At 38.9% G+C, this 24143-nt stretch overlaps 1 protein-coding gene across 1 annotated transcript in view; it reads right to left on the bottom strand.

Annotated features, from left to right (window-relative positions):
- FAT4 (FAT atypical cadherin 4) overlaps positions 1-24143 on the bottom strand; it is a 150824-nt gene that overhangs the window by 18204 nt on the left and 108477 nt on the right. The window contains exons 7-11 of the mRNA XM_014454892.2: positions 20293-20473; positions 17604-17854; positions 11333-15682; positions 5560-5664; positions 980-1287 (exon numbers count right to left, since the gene is read on the bottom strand). Coding sequence (XP_014310378.1) covers positions 980-1287; positions 5560-5664; positions 11333-15682; positions 17604-17854; positions 20293-20473 — 5195 coding nt within the window. The remainder of the gene's footprint in view (positions 1-979; positions 1288-5559; positions 5665-11332; positions 15683-17603; positions 17855-20292; positions 20474-24143) is intronic.

The following is a 24143-nucleotide window of genomic DNA, read 5'->3' as shown; positions in this document are numbered from 1 at the left end:
TAAAATTGAGTGATATTAATCTCAAAGGCAGTATTAGGTTTTCATGATACAATTTATGTTGCTTATGTAGACTATTTCATTTATTTCTAAAAAACAAAAACAAACAAGAAAAACAAAAAACACAACAAAACATTAGCACATCTCTCTCTGCATATACAATGCAAAGTATCCAACAATTCCAGAGATCCCTAAAGCAATAATAAATTCAGGAGTATCACTGGATATTTATGAATGCCTCAACTAGAAAAAACAACTTAGATAATAGTATCATATTTCAGTCAGACTTAATATTTAATTTTTTTTTTTATTTTCTAAAAGTTTGGTGATACAACTCTAAGAGAAAATACCTGAGGGAAAGTTTTATTTGAATAGTAGCTCATGCAATTTAATCTTCAGAGTTAATGCACCTTCTTTATTACTGAATTTTTCTACCAGTACTGCTATAAATTGAGAAGTTTCTGTCCTGTCAATGAAATGATTCAAGCTGAGAAGTTAATGATTTTGCCAGTTTCCAACAGAGTCCTTCTAAACTATAGAAAACAGATTCAAAATCCAGTAGGGGCCTTATTTTGGATGTTTTCTGAAATAGGGAGACATTTTTCTGCTGACCGAAGTCACAATGACGAGTGTCTTTTCTCCACATTTAGTATTATTCAAACCCTGATGACTATGGCTACATATTACAAACAGACTGAAAGAATCCTTTTGCTCTCCCTTCCCTTTGGGCATACCTCATAGTACCTTTTTCCTTTTTTTCTCTCTCTCTTGCTCCCAAGCCCATGTGTGATACAATCAAAGTCATGAAGTATAAAGGGACCCTGGAGGTCAAGAGGCAAAATCATCTATTCCACATAAGAGTCCACTGACAACACCTTAGCTACAGAGTTATCTTACCTATGTTCTGAGAATTGGATGAGGGTGCTACCTACTATCCCTTATTAGAGTGACTGTTCATATCAGGAAATCATCAGCGCCTTACCATTCCTGCTCTCCTGGCAATCACAGTGTGAAAATGTCCGTCTGACACCTTCTTCATGGTGGTGAGTTTATATGTACCGCTGCCTAAATTGTAAGAGAATCTTAGTCTCTCTTCAGCAATTTCGAGAGCCAAAAATTCAGCCCGGTCCCCCGTCTGGTTGTCATAGTTGTAAAGCAATAAAGCATGACTTTTAATCGTTGCAAATTTGACATAAATATAGTTGTTATTGGGGTCCAAGCTGGGAAATTCCATGTAAGATAACTCCTCAAATCCATAACTATTCAACTCGCAGTGTTTTCCAAAGACACCTGTAGACAGAAAAAATTGAAAAATCGACACATCAAATTCCAGTGAATTTTATTAAAAAGCTTTGATTAAAATACAAAAATTAGTCATACTTACATTTTTTTCTTATTCTCCAAAGAATACTATCTAAACTAAATTGAAATAGAATGAATCCATGATCTTTAAAACATATAACAGATGATAAAGTGGTTTAAATGCTTTTCTTTGGCCAATTAGGGAACATTTAAGTATGCCCCATTTCTAAAAATTAGGATTAGTGGAATGAAGTATGTCTGAAAAGATTCTTTCCTGGAAAGCTTTCAAAATTAGTTGGTCAATCTTTTGAAAGTTTCATATGCTGCAATTTTCAAACAAGGTACTTTCTTCATAATATATAATTCTTTCTCCTATCTCATAAATTCTTAAAAACAATTTTAATTCAATTGAGCATGGTAAATTTTGTTTTGACTAAAAAAAATCAGTCCCTGTACCTGTGGTATTTTTAAGGGTCACAAATTACAGAAGAGAACCACTGCTTTTAGGAAAATAACTGTCTTAGTTTTTATTTCTTTCTTGTTTCATACCCACTCTGGGCATGATTTATACCAGGCTCCTTGGAAATAGTTTTCTGTTTTTTCCAAAATCAAGCATTCCCATTTGTTTGTGCTGGTTCTTTTTCAAACTTGAAAAATGAGTTTTATTGATGTTACAAAGCTATGCCAAAATTCTTTTCCCACAAATATTAGTAGACTGTAGCAAATGATTGGAAAATTAACCCATGCCAATACATCATGACTCTTATTAACTTGCAGAGGTTTCATTCCTTCATTTTGGCTGCACATCTCTTATAAATGTGTTACATTGAGAGTCAGGGAATTGTTCAACCAGAAGGAACCAATGCCATCATTTTACAGAATATTTAAAAATCGCCCAAGGCCACAGAACCATGGGAGTCAGAGCCAACACTGAAGGCTAGATCTCCTGATTGTCTAGTTGTTTAGCTGTACCACATTTTTTATCCAAATGTTCTTTAAATCAAAACAGCCTAGTAGCTGCTATAAAATCATGGGTCTACTATCTTTTCTTTTTCTGTAATCACATTCATTGTAAATGAGTAGAAATATAAATAATTTATTTTTATTAACTGAAGTTTAAAAAAAGGAAAGAAATATTTGAGTTGCATATTATAAATCATATGTTATATATGGTACACATTTATTTATATTATAAATATTTCATTCTATCATATAGTATTTATATTTTATGTTGTATCTATAATTTATACTCACATACAATAAGATTTTACAATTTATTTATATTAAACACTTATTATATTACATATACCTTAAAATGCAGAAGGAGTAGCCAAAGTTAAAGAAAGAGCATAGATAAAGCATACAAATTAAATAGATTATTGCAGAAATCTTCACTATGTATTTCCTCAGGTCTCTTCTGATTAAATTTTAATAAATCTATGAAAATGTGCTTAAATTGTATATTCACATTTGTAGAAAGTATACGGATCCCAGAAACATGTTCTACATTTTAACTGAAATCAATACTGTATATTCAAATATAAAAATATTTCTTCATGGAATATATTTTTTTCTTTTTAAGGAGTTTTGATATAGTTTCTAGAAAAAACTAAATTTCTATTTTGAAAATATAAACGTTGAAAAGTTGAGGATTTAAAAATTGCCTTCTATCTGAAATGCCACAAAATAAACACATAAAAGTCAAGAGTATTAAAATTACTCTAATATGGGATTTTTTGTGTGTGTGTGTATGAAGTTATACATATACAATTATACAGGCTCTCTTTTTAAAAGTCTTAAGCATTTTTTAAAAGTATATTTCTTTATTTACTTCAGAGAGGAAGGGAGAGGGAGAGAGAGATAGAAACATCAATGATAAGGGAGAATCACTGATTGGCTGCCTCCTGCATGCTCCACACTGGGGATCGAGCCTGCAACCTGGGCATATGCCCTTGGCCAGAACCGAGCCTGGGACCCTTCAGTCCGCAGGCCGATGCTCTATCTACTGAGCCAAACTGGCTAGGGCAAATCTTAAGCATTTTATGTTTTTTTTTCTAAAATCTAAATCTAAAAAAATCTAAATTAAAAAAAAAATCAAATCCAAACAAATCTTTCACTGTTGAGAAGGTAAACAGTGCAAATTTTTTTCCAACTTTGAAATTATGGTCAAGATGTTGTTTTATAGGATGCATGTGTAATGATCTCCAGCTATTTGTTTGAGGCATTCCATCTGCCATTTTTATTTGTATGTTTCACCCACATTCAATTTGAAAAGGGAAATACTTTTCCTTTCAATTCTCTCGGTCTGTAATCATGTATTACTGTTTCAAGGTTTTGTTGTTTTGTTTTGTAAGTGCTTCTGTTGTTGTCTGGCGATATTTAAGTTTAAATAATTTTTTTTGTTTGCCACTGTTAGGAACAGGGAGAGAAATTTGTACTGCCAGCCACATATGATCCGTCTCTATTTTAACTTAGCGGTTGTACTAGTCCCCTTTCCCTGGGTGAGGGCCCCAAAATACTTCTACCCAATAAGCAGTGACTGTTGTATCAGCTACACTGCAGCAACAGTTTATTCCCATTTAGTATCAATTACCTTAAATCCTCATATTTGTGATTGGAATGCAAAGGAATCTCTAAAAATGTAAACAACCTTTGTTCAGTCACTTGAAATCATTTTTCGACTTTCCACTCCAATCCCCTTATCTTTTATTCCAAAACTTAAGTTAAACCATGAAACCTGAATGCGGTTATGAGCAGAAGCAACACCCTCTAAGGATTATAAAACATCACTGAAAGAAAGAAGTTGTAGATCTGAAGTTGTGGTTATTTTGACCTTGATCTACCATTCCGTGTACCATGAACATTGTTTGTGAGAATCTCACATACATTTTAAAAAGGAGGGATACTGTGAATATCATGCTGGATTGAAAATAAAATTTTCTAGTCTCTATATCATTTTGGAGTAATTTTGTTTTGATTTTGTTTTTTCACCTTAGACAAAACCCTCAATGTCTGGGACTCAGAACCATTGCTAAAATGCATGGCTCACAATAAGGTAATTTTATATCTTGTTTCTCTTTATCATCCTATTGATGTGCTGTATAAAAACTAGATGGAGTCGTGGACTTATTTGAAAACCAATTAGCAGTATATTTCACTGGCTACTAGAAACCTCAGTTTATTTTTAAGTTCTATTCTGTACTATACATTAGAATTCACTTTTTAGGTCCACAGTAATATGTTCAAGGAAAACCAGAAAATATCCTTCTCCTCTTTTGCTTATGGAGGGTCTCTAACCACTGCAGGACATCTGGAGATGAATACTATAGTGTGAGTTAAGTCAGCCTTTAAACTGGTGGAATGGCCCAGCTGGTGTGGCTCAGTGGTTGAGCGTCGACCCATAAACCAAGAGGTCACTGGTTTGATTCCTGGTCAGGGCACATGCCCGGGTTGCAGACTTGATCCCCAGTAGGGGGCGTGCAGGAAGCAGCTGATCAATGTTTCTTTCTCATCAGTGTTTCTATCTCTCTATCCCTTTCCCTTCCCATCTCTCTAAAAATCAATACTTTTTTTTTAAATTGATGTAATGATTACAAACCAAGCTCAAATGAAAGCTTCCTCCAAAGCTTTTCTCATAGTCCTTGGCTGTCTCAGTGCCTGGCAACATTTGAGTGACACCTGGAAGGAATCTTTTCATTCATGTCACTGTGGTGCATATACAGGTATGTGTACAAAAAAAACTGTAACAACTTTCTTCCTCAAAAGAACACATTAGCCTGAATTTTGATTAGTTATGTTGATACTATCTACAAAATGCCTATAAACCCTTCTCATACAACTGTTTGAATTAATGTAAAAATCAAAAGCAAAACAAAACAAAAATCATTTTGAAGGATTATTTTTAAAGATTTGAAATAGAGAATGATGTCAAATAGTGCCTGAAAGATTTTTTACATGATAGGTTCTAGGCTGAAAAGAAGACAGCTGTAAGTATTGAGGGGAAATGTCCTGAGAACACAACATCAAATTCAATTATCTTCAGTTGATTATTTTTCTAGTAATGATCAAAGCAATATATTCAATGGGATTTCCATAATTAACTTTTAAGGATATTAAACCTTTGAGATTTTATTTTGCCAAAATCTCCTGTGTAAAACATTTCATATCGTCTTAATCACTCAGGGCCACAATAAAACAAAATTGCTAAACTGTGAGCCAAAATAGATTGACATTTTATATGGCCAGCAGAGCTATACTCACCAAATGGACAGTGGCAATAGTAGGACTCCACACCACTTTGGCAGGAACCACCATTAAAGCAGGGGTTGCATTCACAGTAGTTGACTGAAGATTCACACATTTTCCCTGAAAAACATCAGGCTCATTTAAAAAATCTTATGCATAAATATATTAACACCACCACTGCATAACCATATATAGAAATCTCTCCTGAGAGATTATATCTTAAAGAAAAGAAATATGAGAACATTCTACTTGACTTGGGGAAATTGAAATATTATCTGAGAGTTCAAAATCTTATTTAATCGTCCTATTGTAAAGATATGCATTATAATATTTAGGAAATAATTACACATACATCTTGAAATAAATAGTGTTTTTAGGTATTTAGGAAATCATAAATGGTGAAGAAATTTAGATGTTTCCCCTAATTTTTTTTCCGATGTTACTACATTTTTCACATTTTATAACTGAAGAGGTGAAACTTTTACAGGATAAGTTTCACTGTGGAGATGTCCTTGGCTCAGATTTGTTCAAAGTAATCAATCCCATTTAGCTTCTTTATTGAGCTACCATCTGTTCACTCTCAAGAAATATCCCTTAGCTTAATGCACGCCTACCTGATGTACAGCAGAATGAGACCTAAGAAAACACACCAAATACATTTTCAAATACTTATCAATATTTATTCTCGACCATGGATTATGAATACTTTGACTTTTTTCAAAACCAATAATATCTAACTGGCACATTTTTCAGTTTACAGAGACTATTCTCATTTATCATCTTGTCAAGCTGAATCAACTAATTTTGACTGAGTGCCTATTATGAACCAGACGTGCCAGAGGATGGAGGTATTGCAGTCAAGAAAACAGACAAGGGTCTTAACACAGTGTTTCTATTTTAATGGGGGAGATGATGCATTCAACAGCAAACATTTACATTCACAGGTGAAGGAGAAGAGTTCTTTGGAGGCTAATATCCACCAAAGAAATGATAAAACTACAGCCCAGACCAGTGTAGGTCAGCTCTCAGATCCAGGCTTCACAAGTTATAACTGAATAGTTGATCACTTTATCGGCAAAATTTAGGGTATAAGGCCTGTCCCACTTGTTTTTGTTGTGGTATTCTTTTCCTATGTAAACTTAAATGTGTTTTAATACCACCAACTTACACTCTGATCAATTACATGTTATTAATAGATGTATTTCATGTATAATAGAAGAGTTTCTAGTTTTCTGGTTCTAAGAAACAATGTGATGTTATCGATTTCTTAATTTCCATTCATTGACAGGAGGGTTTCACTATTTATCTAATTAAATAGAGTTTGTTTCTGTAAAGCATGACTGCACTAATGCTCTTATTAACTGTCTCATGAAGACATGTAAGTTTTATGTGCACAATTAGACTTAATGTTGAGCACCGATAATCCACTTCATCATAATAACTGCTTAAAACACAGTCAAAGTTTCTGTTTAATTTACTTATGTTTTTGTGGCGTGGGTATGTGGCCACAATCGTCCTGGTTTGAAATGACAAGTGTGAGTCAGACCTCATGACACTGCTAACAGAAATGTTCCTCTACTTCATGGGGTCATAAACACAACATTTTTCCTTTTATAAATAACATTGGGAACCTCCTTACAAGGCAAAACACTAACAATTTCAGAATACCTTCCTATTCTAAGGGGAAGTAATGAGCATAAACAAGTTACCAATATAGAAGCACAGAAATTATGCTTTAAGTATTGTAGTAACGTGTTACAGGCAGGACAATGTTTCCTAAGCCTGTCCAAACATCACACCAGAGACATGTTGTGTCATAGAGAACTCTATGGTGTTTTCCAACTGGATGTAAGACAGATTATTCTAAAGAAGGGGATTCTTTTTCTTAATGAAGCATCAGTATTGCCCCATAGAGAATAAATAAGACTTACTGGCTATCCTTTTGATTATTTATTTGCCATGAGGGAAGTCACAACTTCTACCACTTTTACCCACTATAAGAGCATCTGTAACTGTCCCATGTGTTGCTGGACTCAGTAAGGTTTCATGTTCTTTTTTTGAAAATCCTTTTAGAGTTGCATTACAAGTAGCATGTATTGAATACGTAGACTAATATATTTTATAGATGTGGTCAGTACCACCTTTATTTTGTGAAAGCATGCGTGGCTTACAAAATTACAGACTTCCCTTTGTGAAGACTGGAAATGTGGGGACAAAGGGGAACCAAAAGAGTGGTTTGAGAATGAAGTTAAAATAAATCCTCAACAAAATCTGATTTTTTTTGCAGATATAACAATATAAATAGACATTATAAGAGAAAAAAAAGTCAACTTTTAACTTAAAAGTGTTTTATTTTCTTATTTTTCTTTGGTAGATAATTATAAAAACTCGAGAAATGACTTTGGTAGGAGTCAAATAAATGAATTAACAATTAAGTTTGGGGAAAATAGTCTTATTTGTAGGGTGTTAGAGTATGTAAATTATTTACCATTCAAAAATTTCATTTGAGTACTCCATTTAATCAGCAAACTGTTTTACAAATTGTTTTACAATTAGTAAATTTGAAAGTGATTGCCATACTAGAAATGGGGATTTGAAGATACAATTTGAAAACTCCACTTAAATTATTCAAAAAAGCCTTTTTTTTTAATGTGAGGGAAAGATGTTATAATTTTACTTCAAATCAAAAGAAATCTCATAAATGCCTATGTCTCAGGTTTGGAAGATTCATGCATGCTTACTCACCCAACTGAAGTCAGCAATACAATCCGTATTATTTTGCATCTACTTCAGTTCTAGTGTTAATGGCATGGTGATTATCAGGGAATGCAGCAGTTTGAATTACACTAACACGCTCCTGGCAAAAATAACTTGATGTGTTGAAGCACCATGAAACACAATCTTGGATCATTAACTTAATTACTGCTGCAAGCCAGTTAACAATATTTGTCAGTGCCTTGAGGCTTGGAAGAGACTGACGAGTTTGCACAAAGAAAGGCATCCATGTCTTTGGAACTCAAGGAGCTTTTCCTATTAACATTCATTAACTGTCATATGTTAACTGTTAGCTGCTTAGAAGAATAAACTGATCTCACTGCTTGGAAATCCATCAGTTAACTATGTTGATATACATTATTTCTCATAGGTAGAAGGAATCGTGCTTCTGGAAGTGTAAGCTCTAAGCACCTGAGAATGGGAATTGTGGACGATGGAAATGAATGCATAACAACAGGCTAGGGAGGGCATGCACGGAATTTCCAAGGTTACAGTGAGCTTACTGAAGAAATTTAGCAAATGTGTTCATGTTCAGAGGTAGGTGTGATGAATTGTTAAACTCAAATCGAATCTATGGTGGTCACCTATGGTCTTTACAACAGGATGCATATTGGAGTTTCACTTGTGCTGATAGCACATTTGAATGTTAGATTATGTAGAGCTGAGCTACATTTATTCTCACCTGTTCAATTCGGCCAACCTATGAGGGTAGGATGATCCTTGATATCCTATAGCTCATGTATGCTTTAATATCATATACACATATATGAAATACATGTATATATTAGATCACCACAAGAATTTTTGCATTTCATATTTACAGAGAAGGGAGATTATGTGCAACTATCAAAGCCTATTTATGTCTAAATTAATTTTGTTAAAAATATAATTCCATAATACATATATGCTATTTATTCTGAATACTTATGCTTATAAGCTTTTAATTATTTTAGCAGAAAGTAGCTGTTTTTTGCAAACTATGTAAATGTTTCCTCTTAGTGTAAAATGCACTAGGAAGACAGTTAATCTAAATATTCTGATCAAGCAGCAGTATGTCTTTTATATCAAAACAATGCAAAAACATCATGTTTAATAAAGGCTGCTACTGAGAAAAGCAAAGAGGAAAAAAACTGTTTGCCTTTATATACATATTTTTATTTTTATTGATTTCAGAGAGGAAGGGAGAGAGAAATAGAAGCATCAATGATGAGAAAGAATCATTGATTGGCTGCCTCCTGCATGCCCTATACTGGGGATTGGGCCCACAATCCGGGCATGTGCTCTGATCAGGAATCGAACCGTGAATGAACTCCTGGTTCATAGGTCCATACTCAACTACTGAGCCACACCGGCTGGGCTGCCTTTGTATTTTAAAGCACATACGAAGACAATCTCAGTGAGGCTGCAGGCGATCATGTATAATGACATACGTAATCTCCATGAGAAGCTTACACATACATGCTTATTTTCTGCAGAAATAAGAAGCATTTAAGCTACTAGAAACCTGTTTTTAACACTGTAATAGGGTAATGTATCACTTAAGGTAAACTGTCTAATTCCTCTCTGGGAAATAAAATCAAAATAAGAATCGAGGCTTTTACCTTCTCTTGTTCATATGAACCACTTACTCCTCAGTATCTCAGAAAATTTCACTTCATATCACAGTGGTTTCCTGGTCTCGTGGTCACTGACAACTTAATATACGACTGCTGTGATTTTAAGAGAGTGACTCTTAGTTATCACCCCCATTGTCATGAATGCAAATGTTTGCCAAGTTTCATAGTAAAATGACTGTGCACAAGCTGTATCTCACTTTATAGATCTGGAAAAATATCCTATTTAGACTGTCAAATAACATGAGAGTGATGAATGGACAATCTCCTCCTCCCTGAAATGTCAGGGCTGGCTTACACCACAGCTAAAATGCCTCCAGATGTGTGAAAGCGAGCGGGAAAGGTTAAAGGGGCTATGAACTAATTCTGTTTACCTGCTGCGTTTTATAACACCATCCCTCCCTGTGAAGCAAACTAGAGAGAAGCAATGGGAAAGGCCTAGCTCCACGACCAATCACGAAGTCAGCCCCATTTATGCTGAAATCCGCATATGGTGCCCTGGCTCACGCCCATGGGACTTTCCCTGATCCCCGTCACCTATCAAATGCATTCACACTTTCTCCATGTTCAGGCTATGTGTAAACTCACTCTAAATCGAAGTGTGAAGGAGTCTGTTACACTAAAATGGGAAGTAACAATCTTTATTGTTAAATTCCCAGTAGAAGAAGCAACTTTTTTTGAGATGGGGTGAGGGGGGAGATTAGAGGGGTGAGGGTAAAGGAGGGGTGGAGGAGTGTAGTTTGTTTTTCCTTTAGAAATCCTGAACTCATAACATGTATATAGCCCTATTATTCATGGTCCTAAGACTACAACTCTGGTAAGACTCACACTTACCTTGTGCCACTGAGGTTTCTTGTCCTCTTAGTGATTCTGTGGCTCACCTCTCTTACCACCACTATTACACTAACACCTCTACGAATACTATTTATTGTCATTGCTACTTACTGAGTGGATTCGGGGCTAGGTGTTTTACAAACATTATTTAACTTATTACAACAACCCTAAGAGATAAGTAAGCATGATTATTCCCATTTTACAGATGGGGAAATTGAAGGTCAGCTGAAAGTCTGGAATTCACTTAGGTCCCGACTCTATAACAAATTCACTGAGTCACCTGAGGAAACAGACTTAGCTTCTCTCTACTTCAGTCTTCTCGTCCATAAAAAAATAATTATCTCTACTGCATAGGTTTCTTATCAGAAGTAAATAAAATAAGTACAGATCAAAGGCTTAGAACAGTATCTGGCCAATGGGAAATGCTGAAAGCATTTTCAATGCTTATACCCATTGTTACGTAAAAAAATCACTGAAAAATGAAAAACGAAAAACATTCATTACTTTCTATCATATCTTACCTGATACGGCTAACGTCTTAGTGCAAAGAGCCAAACATTACATACCTGTGTATCCAGTTTTGCAGACACAGTGGAAGCTTCCTGGGAAATTCTGGCAGACGGCACCGTTCTTACAAGGACTGGGCAGGCACTCGTTGATATCCCGCTCACAGGCCCTCCCTGTGAAGCCGTCTGGGCAGCTGCATGAAAATCCTCCCACCAAATTGTGGCAGGTGCCGCCATTGTGGCAAGGAGAGGGAAGACACTCATCTATGTCGACTTCACACCAGCTCCCAGCATAACCCGGCAGGCACTGGCACAGGAACGGCTGCAACGGCTCGTTGGCCACGATGATGACTGGAAGGCTTTCGTGGCTCTTGACCGCGGGGCTCACCGCCAGTCTTCGGAGGCAGCTCCCCCCGTTCTGGCACGGCCCGTGGGCACACGCGTCGTGATCCACAGACTCCACCTTCACCCCGCTCTGCCGGAGAAGGATCTCTTTGATGCTTTCGAAGAAGGTGGCCACACCGCTGGGATTCACGTACTGATTATGGCCCCGCTTCACGGCTGCGAAGAGAAATGTCCTGTTGTTCTCTTCATAGGCCCCATAGAGCTGCACTGCGGTGCCCAGGCCCGTGAGCTGAGAACCGGCGATGCGCAGGAAGTGAAGGTAGTGGTTGGTCAAGAAGTCCCTCACGGTTGGGACACTGAGCCGCAGGAGGATGCTGCTGTCTATCGTAGCGTTGGAAAAGCCAGCAAAGAAAACACGGATGTTGCTGGTGACTGTGCTGTGAACCCCGTCGCTGCTGAGGACGGTCAGATCGAACGTGCCATCGGTGGACCGTGGCTGGGAATGCAGATCACAAGTGCCCCTGGGAACACTGAAGAGGCTCGTCACCCCTGAGGTCAGGGAGCAGTGGAAGGTGTCCAACACGTCCGGATCCTGTGGCTTCACGGAGCCCAACAGCCCACCAGGAAACACGTTGCCATAATAATTAACAAATATCTCCACCGTCCGAGACTGGGAAGGATTGTCATTTTGGTCTAGCACGGTGATGTGCACAGTCCCTGTGGAAGACATCTGAGGCACACCAGAATCCCGAGTGACCACCGACAGATAGAAGTCTGAAATCTGCTCTCGGTCGATCTCTCTGGTGGTGCTCAGCACTCCAGCGGTGTTCAGACTGAAATAGTTGGTGGCCGGACCCGTGCTCAGCAAGTAATAGGTAAAGGGGCCTTGATTGGGAGGGAGGTCAGGGTCGGTGGACTGAAGGGTCATCACCAGAGTGCCTGGGCGTTTGTTTTCCATAACTTCTCCTTCGCTGATGGTCAGCATTGGCCCGTTGTCATTTATGTCTTCCAGGGTGACTAAGAGAGAGGCACTTCCTGTAGCGGAGGGTGTCCCCGAATCAACAGCCAACACGGTCAGATTATAGATGGGGAGGGTTTCTCGATCCAATTCTGCAGTTACAGTGATCTGTCCTGTCTGCGGGTTGATGGAAAAGGCACCATTTTCATTCCCTGACCCGATAAAGTAAGAGAACCTGCTCCAGCTGGGGACCGAGTCTGAGTCAAAAGCACTGACAAAGGTCACGTGAGTTCCTGTCGGGACCCCTTCGCTGATCTGAACACTATAGATGTTTAGACTGAAAATGGGTGGGTCATTGGCATCGAGCACAGTGATATTTACAGTGACCTCATCTATGTCTGCACCCCTAATGCTGCCAAAATTCTTGGCCAATACCTTCAAAGATACCCTTTCTTCTTTTTCTCTGTCAAGAGGTCCAGAAACATAAATCTGTCCAGTCTTCTTATTGATCTGGAAACCCTTCTTCCTACTGTTTCCAAAAATCAAATAATGTACCTCCCCATCCACGCCCAAATCCCGGTCACTGGCAAACACCTCTCCAACAATCGTACCTCTGGGAGCTGCTTCTGAGATTTCAAAGTAGTAGAGTTTGGAAACAAAACGAGGCACATATTCATTTGTCCCTTTCAATTGTACATTAACTGTGGCAAAACTGCACCTTTCTTCATCGGGGACATTGAAAGCTTTCACAGTAAGGTGGTAGCTCTGCTTGGTTTCAAAATCCAAGAAGCCTTGCGTGGTAAGGACGCCTGTGTTGGGGTCAATGACAAAGAGGTCGCTGTCAGATGACTGTACAGTGTATGCAATCACAGCGTTGGTGCCAGAGTCCGCATCGGTTGCATTTAGGTGGATAACGGTGGTCCCGCTTGGGGCATTTTCCAAAACAGTGGGGAAATATTCCTCAGGGAGGAACACTGGAGAATTGTCATTCACATCAAGCACATTGACAGTCACACTGCAGTAACCCGTCCTTGCAACCCACCCGCCATCAGTAGCACTAATAGTCATTTCATGTTTCTGGCATAGCTCGTAATCAAGAGCTTTGGCGAGTGTCAATACACCGGTGGAAGAATTGATGGCAAAAATGCCCTCTTCGTTTCCAGAAGAAATGCTGTACCTAATCAGGCCATTCATCGCTGCATCTCTGTCTCTTGCAGAAACCGTTCTGACAACAGCCCCAACACTGTGGCTTTCCGGGATGGTGGCGCTCATGTGGCTTTGAGAGAATTCCGGAGTGTGGTAGTTTTCCTCAGTGACAATGATTTGAACCGTGGCTTGGGATGAAAGTGGAGGGTTTCCTTTATCCTTTGCAGTGACAGTGATCAAAAAGTTTTGATTCAAGTCAGAGATGAGGGAAGATGCTACTGAAATCCACCCTGTATTGTTGTCCAACTTAAATTTCCCCAAGTGATTTTCACTGGAAACGAAATACTCCACTTCAGAATTCAATCCGAAATCTTTATCGTCTACTGCAGTAACTTTGATTAACTTTGTACCAACTTTCACGTTTTTGGTGACCGGAGTAAAATATTTACTTTTAAGAAATTGGGGTGCATTGTCATTACTGTCCACTATGTTGATGGTAACGGTTGTCTCACTGAGTAGGGAAGGATTGCCTCGATCTGAAGATGTCACTATAAAACTGTGTCTGTTGATGTTCACGTTACTGAAGCCACTGATGTTTTGGTATTTTAAGATCTGTTTATTGAAAATCTCTCCTGAGGTGGCATTAATCCTGAAGTACTCTGATTGAGATTTTATAAAATAAACCACTTGTCCATTTGACCCCTCGTCAGGATCAGTTGCAGACACCTGAGTCACTTTGGAGCCGATTTCAGCAAGTTCAGGGCAATCTAAATAATAGGAGGGCCTGCTGAATCTCGGAGCATTGTCATTGACATCTGTCACAAATATCGTGACGTCTGTACTTACAGTCCACCCGGAATCATGTGCAGAAACGCGGATTCTGTAACGGTCTGTATCTTCTCTATTTAAAGGTCTACTAATGACAATATCCCCTGTGCTGGGATTAATGGTAAATGGAAGGCTTGTGTCCATGATAGAATATCTACTGATTGCATTGACACCAGTGTCTTCATCAGAAGTCGTGACACGTGTAACCGTGTACCCTAAGGGGGAGTTTTCAGAAACATGGGCACTAAAGATCTGAGAAAACCTTGGGGCATTATCATTTTCATCTAAAATGTGAATGATGACTTTTACTGAGCTGCTCTGAGAAGGGGAGCCTTTGTCTGAGGACTTTATGGTGAGCACATACTGAGATACCTTTTCCCTGTCTAGAGGCCGAATGCTTCTAATTTCGCCAGTGGCATGATCGATGCTGAAACTGTGTTCTTTGTTGCCATTAACAATATCATAATCTAACTGTCCATTGGGTCCACTGTCCTTGTCCGTTGCTGAGACAGTAAGTATTTTTCGAGGAGAAAGATTTTCCAATATCTCAGATACAAATGGATCTTCCTTAAAAATCGGGGCATTGTCGTTGACATCTAATACAGCTATGTCGAGTTTCTCATAAGAGGAGAAAGGAGGGAACCCTCCATCTCTGGCCTCTATCCACACAACATATTTTTGCATCTTTTCAAAATCCAGCGGCCGACTAATGGACACCTGCCCTGTTAACTGATCAATCTGGAACGTGCTGCCAAGATTCCCACTTGCGATATAATAGGACAAAGGTTCCCCTCTCAGGGAGGACCCCGTAACAGTGGTGACCTGAGTGCCGACTGGCTGGTTCTCAGGAAACATGAAAGTTTGTTCTTTGGCTCTGACTTTGGGGAAATCGGCCTTGTTCACGAACCTAACAGTCACTGTTGTAGAATCTGTCTTTGGAAACGAGCCACCGTCTTTCACATGGACAGAGAATGTCACTTCTGAAGCTCCGTTCAATGGCCCAGCTGCCATGATAGCTCCCCGCAGCGGATCAATGTGAAATTTCTCAGAGTTTCTACCTGACAGAGAGTAATGCAGTTCAGAATTGGGTCCAATATCAGCGTCTGTGACTGTGACCGCAAAGACGAAGGCACCTATGAATGAGGGAGCATGCAGTTAGAATCCCAGGGAACCCAAACAGAACATTCGGTAGTAGGTTAATGCATATAAAATACTATATTTCTACCTGATGTAATTTTATTTCTCACAATTACTAGGGGAGGATGATACCTCCTCTATTGTCCCAGAAATTGCAAAATCAAATCTACTTAATAATAGTCTTCAGGGACTGACCTGCCATTTCCTAACTAAGGCCCACGTGGCCTAAAGGATTTAATATTCTGCAGTATGCCTTTGAGAGGAGCATAAGGAAGAGCAATGGCTAATCATTCCGAATTATAGTTCGTGGGAGATAAATCTGCACATCATACAACTTCCAGCCCACATGATTGTAACATGCACTGTGCTAACAGTTGTGCTGCTACCCCATGTAAAAGATAATTGCTCTTTTATGTCTTAAAACATTCCTCAATTACCATATATGTAATGATGTCCACAAAAATAATATGCTTAAAAAAATCACTGTTGATTCCTTATGCCTACTGTTTCATAGTAAAATTCTTTTACCTGTGAGCTATTATGCCATGGAGACAAAACATAAGCATAAATACACATATGAATCTATAAGTCAACTCAAACAATTATAAAGGAGTAAGAAATAAGAACTGAGAAAGAATGGACCCAATGTGGATTCCAAAAGTCAGTGCTTGGGATGAGTGCCAACAAAACAGATTGTAGGAGAAATATGCAGGGGAGCTGCCAGAAGGACATGTTTTTTATATTCTCATTCAGAAACCCTTCCCAAATCTGCACTCCCAGCCCTACCAAAGAGTTTGTGACAAAACTGAAAAGTCTTTTATAAAAAAAAAAAAAAGGCCAGTGATCCTGATTAATTATGTCTAATGAGGAAAAGATGCTGGCGTGTCCCTCACTTTGCGTAGGAGATGCAACGTTGCATCACCGAATACTGGATGTGATTAGAGTCATGTCTGCCAGCATCATTTCAGCTAAAGGCCTTCAGCAGGGACCTATGACTTTGATATCAATGTTTCCCTTTGATAGAAAGTTGGCAAAACTTTATGGATATTATACCTTCAATTGCTATTAATTAGATATTCTCGAGTGCATAGAAGATCAAAGATCCCTGAGAGGAGGAATCCTGGGTCCATTTATTTTTTTTTCTTCTAATTAAAAATATTTTAAAGCAAGGAAGATTAAGTGAATCGTGGTCTTTAGTTGTGTTTATTCCCGTTTGAAAACTCATCTCAGAAACTGCAGATGGCAGATGATGTGTGCGGTTCTGAAGAGTGTGCCGTTCTTTGCAAAAAAAGCAAAGGCAACCAAACTAAATTTGAAAGAGATGCAGAATAATAAATGCATGCTGTCAGCATGAAAGTGGCTCATTAATGGCTCCATAAACTTACTAACAAATAAACCTGCACCCCTCAAAACTGGAATAAAATGATATTAATGATAAGAATTAGAATTATTCATTCATTAGACATATTTTTAAAAATCTACCTATGAAGCATTAAAGTAAAATATTCATTTTCTAACCATGAATACAGCTGAATTCCTATCAATTCCAGATAATGTTTCAGGCACTGTGATATGGCATGAAAAAAAGAGAGATCTGTCCCTCCTCTCAAGGAACTTACAAATTACATCTCCAGGCAGAACCCTATCTGACTGCAAGTCCTATTTATTTTAATCACCTAACAATATTCAAGTCATATTAAGAAACAGTACTAGGAAAGATGTGGCAATTATAAAATCTCAAACACAATTGGTTGATGAAGAAAGAATTAATTTGTGAGATTCAACGTTCCTTTAGTTTTGTTAGGCAAAACAAGTCGAATTTCAGAGGATTTGCAAGCACAGGCCATATCAAAGCTATACATGTAAAAATGAAAGAAGTGTGTTTTATAGAACATGTCCAATGCATCATGTGATTACCTGGAGGAGTAGGCGATGGGATGTGTGTGACATATGGGTGATGTTGAAATCTTGGTGGATTGTCGTTGACATCAGTCACGGTGACCAGCACGCTGGCAGAACTGGAAAGAGGCCCTGGGGACCCAGCATCACTGGAAACCACCACTAACGTATAATTTTCTCTTGTCTCCCTGTCCAGCAGCGCACTGGTGATGATCTGTCCTGTGGAGGGGTTGATGGTGAACTGAGAGTTTCCACCGATGATCCTGTAGCTAAAGCAGAGAGCAGAGACGGCAGGTTTCTTCTAGGTACAATATTGTAGCACCTGTTTACTGTAATTTAAAAACTGAGGCAGAAATGTAACCCAAGACACTGCAAGTCAGATCACACAGCAATGAAAAAAAATACAGCTGGAAGACAAATCTTTCAAATGTTATGTGAATATCACACTGACATTCTTTATTGTGAGATGTCCAATGACCTCAAGCAGGTCCTTGCAAGCTTTGTGGGCTTCTTAAATCACGCAAGACCCCAAAATGTACCCAGAAGACCAGTGTGTTTTAAATAGACGAGCCAGAAAGCATAAATCAGGGCATTGCTCTAATAGTGTGGTTAATGGCCAGGACCACAGAAGAACATCTGTTAAATGAATCTAAACATTATTTTTCTGCTGTGTGCCATAATGTCCCAGGGAAGAGCAGTTGAAGGCTTCTCTTTCAAGACGAAAACACTGTATTTGATACACATTGACGACCCAGAACAACTAGAGAACTGATTATTTACACAGAGACATTCCTAGCTACTAATTCTCTCATTTTTCATTCCTCACATGGCCATGCTGCTCTGCTCGCTTGTTGTCTGGAGAGGTGGGCCATCTCCATGGATATTTTGATGCTAACCAGATTGGTTAACAGACAGGATTTTCCACTGAGAATAGCTTCTCTCTTCTTTCTGGAGAGGAAAGCTATCTGCATATATTCCTGAGAGATCCGCTAGGGAAGAAGTTCCTAAGCTTGAAGGTTCAGAAATTGGCTGGGGTCCATCCTTTCTAAGGTTGGAGGTAGCAAAGAAATAGATGTCTTTAAAAGCTTTCTCTTTTAGACCAACGAAGAAATGCCCTTGCTGGAATTAGGCACGTGTTTCTGTAGTTTGGTTTGCGTTCATAAAAACATAGCAACAGCATGTGTCTCACAGGAACAGCAGGAAAAACCCACACTGCAGCCAGCAGAGTGCACTCAGAGAAAGTCACTTATGATGCTTTTGGTAAATTTCAAGAGGTGCTCTTGGTAAATTTCAGTAGAATCTTCAGATAACGTCTTTTTTTGGTAAAGCAATGGAGAAAAATCAGATTGAAAGATTTTCAGGAAAATATGGCTGGAAAAAATGTGAGGTTGTGATCTACCCTCTCAAAAACATCAGGGAACAGACATTCAAACCTCAGGAAGGCAGGGGAGGGTGGAAAGTGGGGGTAAGAGATCAACCCAAGGACTTGTATGCATGCACATAAGCACAGACAGTAGGGGGGTGAGGGCATGTGCTGGGGGGTGGGACCGGATGGGGAGAGGTCAATGGGGGGAAAAGAAGACATGTAATACTTTAAACAATAAAGAATTTAAATTTTAAAAAACATGGGGAAAAATTGAATAGAAGCAGAAGTTCTAAAAAAATATTAGAATCATTCTTCAATGCATTCATTTCAGTGCCATTCACTATTACGTTGCAGACATTGTGCAAAGAAGACGATATTAAGAATAAAATAGCCCTGTCTGGTGTGGCTCGGTTGAGTGTCCTCCCATGTACTAGAAGGTCCCATGCACTGGAAGGTTGCCAGCTGGTTCCAGGTTCCATTCCTTGTCAAGGCACATACCCAGGTATGGGCTAGCCCAGGGGTGGGCATCCCTATGTTACTTAGCACCTAAATGGTCTCACTGGTTTCTCTCTAAATCTTCTTTCTGCAATCCTACCTCCTCCAATCCAATCCAAATACAAATCAGTGTATGTTGCTCCCTAATTAGAATCCATCAATAGTTTCCCACTTAAAAATACAATTTAAAATCCCAATTCTTTACCATGACCTAAAGGTCCTTTTGTAGTCTACATGATGTGGCCCCTGCCTCCCTCCCTGACCCTTTCCTCACTCTGGTCCAGACTTACAAACCTCCCTAAACACACCAGGCTGACTTCTAGCCAAAAGCCCCGGATGTCCAGGCCTTCCACAATACTCACACCTTAAAGTCCCTTGTCACTCTCCAGTGCATCATCCCGTTTTATTTTTAAGGCTGTCCTCCCTATATGAAGTAATTTTACCTATTTTACATTTACTTGTACATCTGTCTAAAACAATGCAGGCTCAAAGAAAATGGAAACTGTCTTGTTCATCACTGTTATTCATACTAGCGACTCAATGTTTATTTAATAAAAAATACATTGAGGCCTCCTAGCTAACTCAGTCATCTCTGTCAGGGAGAACAGACTAATTACTGCCAGTTTCCCAAAGTGAGTTTTTAAATAGGAAATTAATAACAAACAAAATAAATCATTAACCGAATCATCGCTAGGCATAGATGACTATTCAACAACAGATAACCATAATTGGGTACATGTTAATATGATGACATTTTTGGCAAAATTGAGCACCATATTCATTTAATGCAAAGACTAATGTTTAATGAGAAAAATAATCAAAATTTACAGAGGAAAAGGTGCTGACCTAATGACGGCGTTGGTTGAAGTGTCCGTGTCTGAGGCATTGACCAATAGGACGTCTGTTCCTGTCGGTGCATCTTCGGGAATCGTAGTGAAATACAATTTACTGGCAAAAGTGGGGACATTGTCATTGACATCATCTACTATGACATTGATTGTTCCAGTTCCAGTCAGGGCAGGGGACCCTAGAGGGGGGAAAAAATCAAGTCTCAGATGTTTATAAATAACAGTAATAATAGTGACTTTAATACCTAGCTGTAGACAACACTACTAGAGAGAATTTAGAAACAGCTCCAGGTTAAATTTCTGAACAGAGATAAGTATTCATTTTAAATTTTGTGACAAAAAATATGTTAATTTATGATCTGGTATTTCAGTTCTTGCCTAGTGATACTGTAGAAACAGAGTTTCAATTTCTTCTATTTTGAAGGTGCTGATTCAACAGTATAGAACACAACAATATCATTAAAACACCACAGAAGAGGCATGGCGGGCTTCTCTGAAATCACATTAAAATAAGCCAAACCAGATTTGGAGAACACCCTTGGGCACGGAATCGCTGGCCCTCTTAGTGTAAATAAAGGCAGCGTTAAGAACTGTAGTCCTAGCTGTAACTATCAATGTTAATGTTAAAATTTTCAACTGGGTAACCGAGGTCTTCCAATCCCCGTTACTGTACTAACTGATATTTGTTTATGGGGAGGGGGAAAGGCTTCCGGTTATATTTCACAACTGTAATCTCCCACTTTCTGGAAATAATATTATGTCAGTGAGCTGACTTGGAATCATTTTTATGCATTTACTTAATATTTAACATACATGTGAAGCAATTCACGTTTATTTCCTGTTTCAGCTCTGATATCAACACATAGTGAAAACCCGACATTGACCAGAACCTTGGATACGCTGTCCGTATTACACACAGTTGGCGGACTCTTATGGTGAAGGTCACATGTCCTGTTTGGTGAGATTCTGTTATTTGTCCCCCAACTCAAAGGCAAACGTTAGTTGTGTTTTTAAGATAATTTTCAAACTTTCATTTGTGCTGGGCTCTGGACAAGGGGAGCCCAGAGCACAGCACCCGGCACGTGCTGCAGGAACGGCAGGCTCCCAGCTACTTGCAGTTGGAAGTTTGTGGGTCAACTGAAGACAATACTCTTGTCACAGATTTTGAATTTCTAACAAGGGACATGTTAGAGCTAAAATAAATATCTTCAGGGGTATTATTGATGGCCAGTGTTTGGCCTAAATCTCTTAAATGTGTGTTTAATTATATACAACATGGCAAAATGGAAATTAATGATCTGAATAATGTCAGTGTTTCTCCCGCTGATTGAATTAGAAAAAAAAGTTAACCAAAGGATACCTGTGCATTTGTGTGGGCAAAAGGGAATGTCATGGGAAGGATAATTACACGCGGTGAACTGAGAGAGGGGATAACTAAATCAAGGCCCCAAGGCGAGGGATGGGAGGAGATGTAGAGCTCTTTTAGCTCTTTTACTGACACTGTGTTCTACTCACTGAATCTCTGTCTCCTCATCTGCAAAATGGGAATAATGAGAATAGAACCTACCCCAGAGAAGTACTGAGGGAATGTAACATGCTTAGGATAATGCCGGCACAGAGTTAAAATATATCATATGTTACTCATTGTTCTTGTAGTTATTGTAAAAACAAGGAAAATGAAAATTTGCCATATTAAAGGTCCATTTTTAATCTAACAAATGTCTGTGTCATAGTTCTCAGGATGTTTGCTGCCCACGAAACTTTTGACTTGATGCTCTAATACTATTATTCAAGAAAACATTTTGAATAATCCCTTGCTCCTAATGATTGCGTAGTAGTGTAAACACAGGAATACTTGGCTCTCGAAAATTTCATAGCTTTGTGGATTTTATAAAGTTCATAATTTTTAAATTTACACAGGGAGTTTAAAGAAGACTTGAATATTTCTGATATGCACATTGCTCTTTAATTGACGATGCTTCAACTTGTTAGGAAATAACCCAGTAACTGCCAAGCAGAGGTTTTCTCTTGGTACACTAAAGTGTCTGATGACACATATATGGAAAACCACATAAAATGGTGACTAACTCCTTTGGTTAGGAACATGTGATTTCTTTCTTTGTCTATAAACTATATAAATATTGTTGGTGATGTGTTTTCTGAATTAGTAAGCAGAAAGAAAATTGTTTACCCAGGAAAATATTCAGCAAGTTCAATCTCACTGTCTTCATACCAGAGGATATCACATTTTTCCAAAAGGTTTTAAAAGCACACCAGTGACAGCAGATGATTCTGGCTGGAGAAGCTGCCCGACAGGTGATCCCCTATCCACATGGGGCCTCCTCTCAAGCACAGAACAACCCCCAGAGTCCACTTCTTCCCCTTATTAGCTGCCACAACCCACTCCATAAGCCAGCCGTGGGCAAACTACGGCCCGCGGGCCGGATCCGGCCCGTTTGAAATGAATAAAACTAAAAAAAAAAAAAAAGACCGTACCCTTTTATGTAATGATGTTTACTTTGAATTTATATTAGTTCACACAAACAGTCCATCCATGCTTTTGTTCCGGCCCTCCGGTCCAGTTTAAGAACCCATTGTGGCCCTTGAGTCAAAAAGTTTGCCCACCCCTGCCATAAGCTCATGGGTTCTTCACTTCTTGTTCTCCTCCCACTTCAAGAATGGATAACGCTAGAGGTGCAGTCTTGCCCATGGCCTCACTTCCTTGTCACCAGAGGAGATGTGCATGATGCTCTTATTTTCTCTTTTTTCATTTTTGTAAGAAAAACCTTATAAAGACATTGTTCTAAATTTCTGTCTTTTATTAAGATTTACCTAATCTCTCATTTGAATTCTGCCTGCAAGATTTTTCACTTTTATTACTGGGGACAGAGCCAACCCGCCCTTACCCCACCCCAACCCCAGCTTCCTACTTGTCTACTGACAGCATGAGCTCCGAAGGCACTGCCTCTCAGCTTGAGTCAGGAAGACGAGGTTAAGGGAGAAAACGGGAAGGCCCCCGCTTCCTAGAGAGTAAGTCTCATTTCTGCAGCACTGTTCCCAGATGAAGGGCTTTCTCTTCTCTGAGAGTTGAGTGATGAAAACATCCATTGTTGTTTTTGTTTGTTTGCCTCTTTTTGAACCTTTCCTCTTCACTGTGTGAAGAAATGGTCTAAGGCGCTTATGTTCCTGGTTCCCAACATATTTTTGGTTATATTCCATGTGAAATGCTGCATCATATTTACTATTACTCTATCTTCACTCCAGTACTTTCCGCTGGCTCAAAACTTATATATCCAAGTGACTATTTGTTGTCTCCTCTCGCAAGTTACCAAAGGGCCCAGCATTTGTATGCCAAAAACTGAAATCACAATATTCATAATTAAACTTAGCCCATATATCTATAATAATAAAAGCATGATATGCTAATTAGACCAGACATCCTTCCAGACAACCTTCTGGACAAAGCCTCGGCTGCGAGGGAAGGATCCAGGCAGCCACTGCAGCTGCGAAGACCTACTCTTGCATGGATTTCATGCATTGGGCCTCTACTTTATATATAAATTGAAATACATCTGTACATATACATGTATACATACGTACTTATATATACTTTTAGCTGTCTACATACATACATATACATATATATACATATATATATCCCATCTAATAAAAGAGTAATATGCAAATTAACCATCACCCCATCACAAAGATGGCTGTGGACATGGAGCTAGAGCGAGCAGGAGGCTTGCGCTGCCCCGGCGATGGAGGAAGCCAAGCTTCCCACCTGCCCTGCCGGCCCTGAGCTCCGCTCAAGGCTACAAAGTTTCAATTATAGAAGATAAATAAATC

The sequence above is a fragment of the Myotis lucifugus genome, unplaced genomic scaffold (assembly GCF_000147115.1).
Source record: "Myotis lucifugus unplaced genomic scaffold, Myoluc2.0 scaffold_1, whole genome shotgun sequence".
Taxonomy (NCBI): domain Eukaryota; kingdom Metazoa; phylum Chordata; class Mammalia; order Chiroptera; family Vespertilionidae; genus Myotis; species Myotis lucifugus.
Note: the sequence above shows the minus strand (reverse complement) of the source record. Positions and strands in the feature narration are given on the sequence as shown.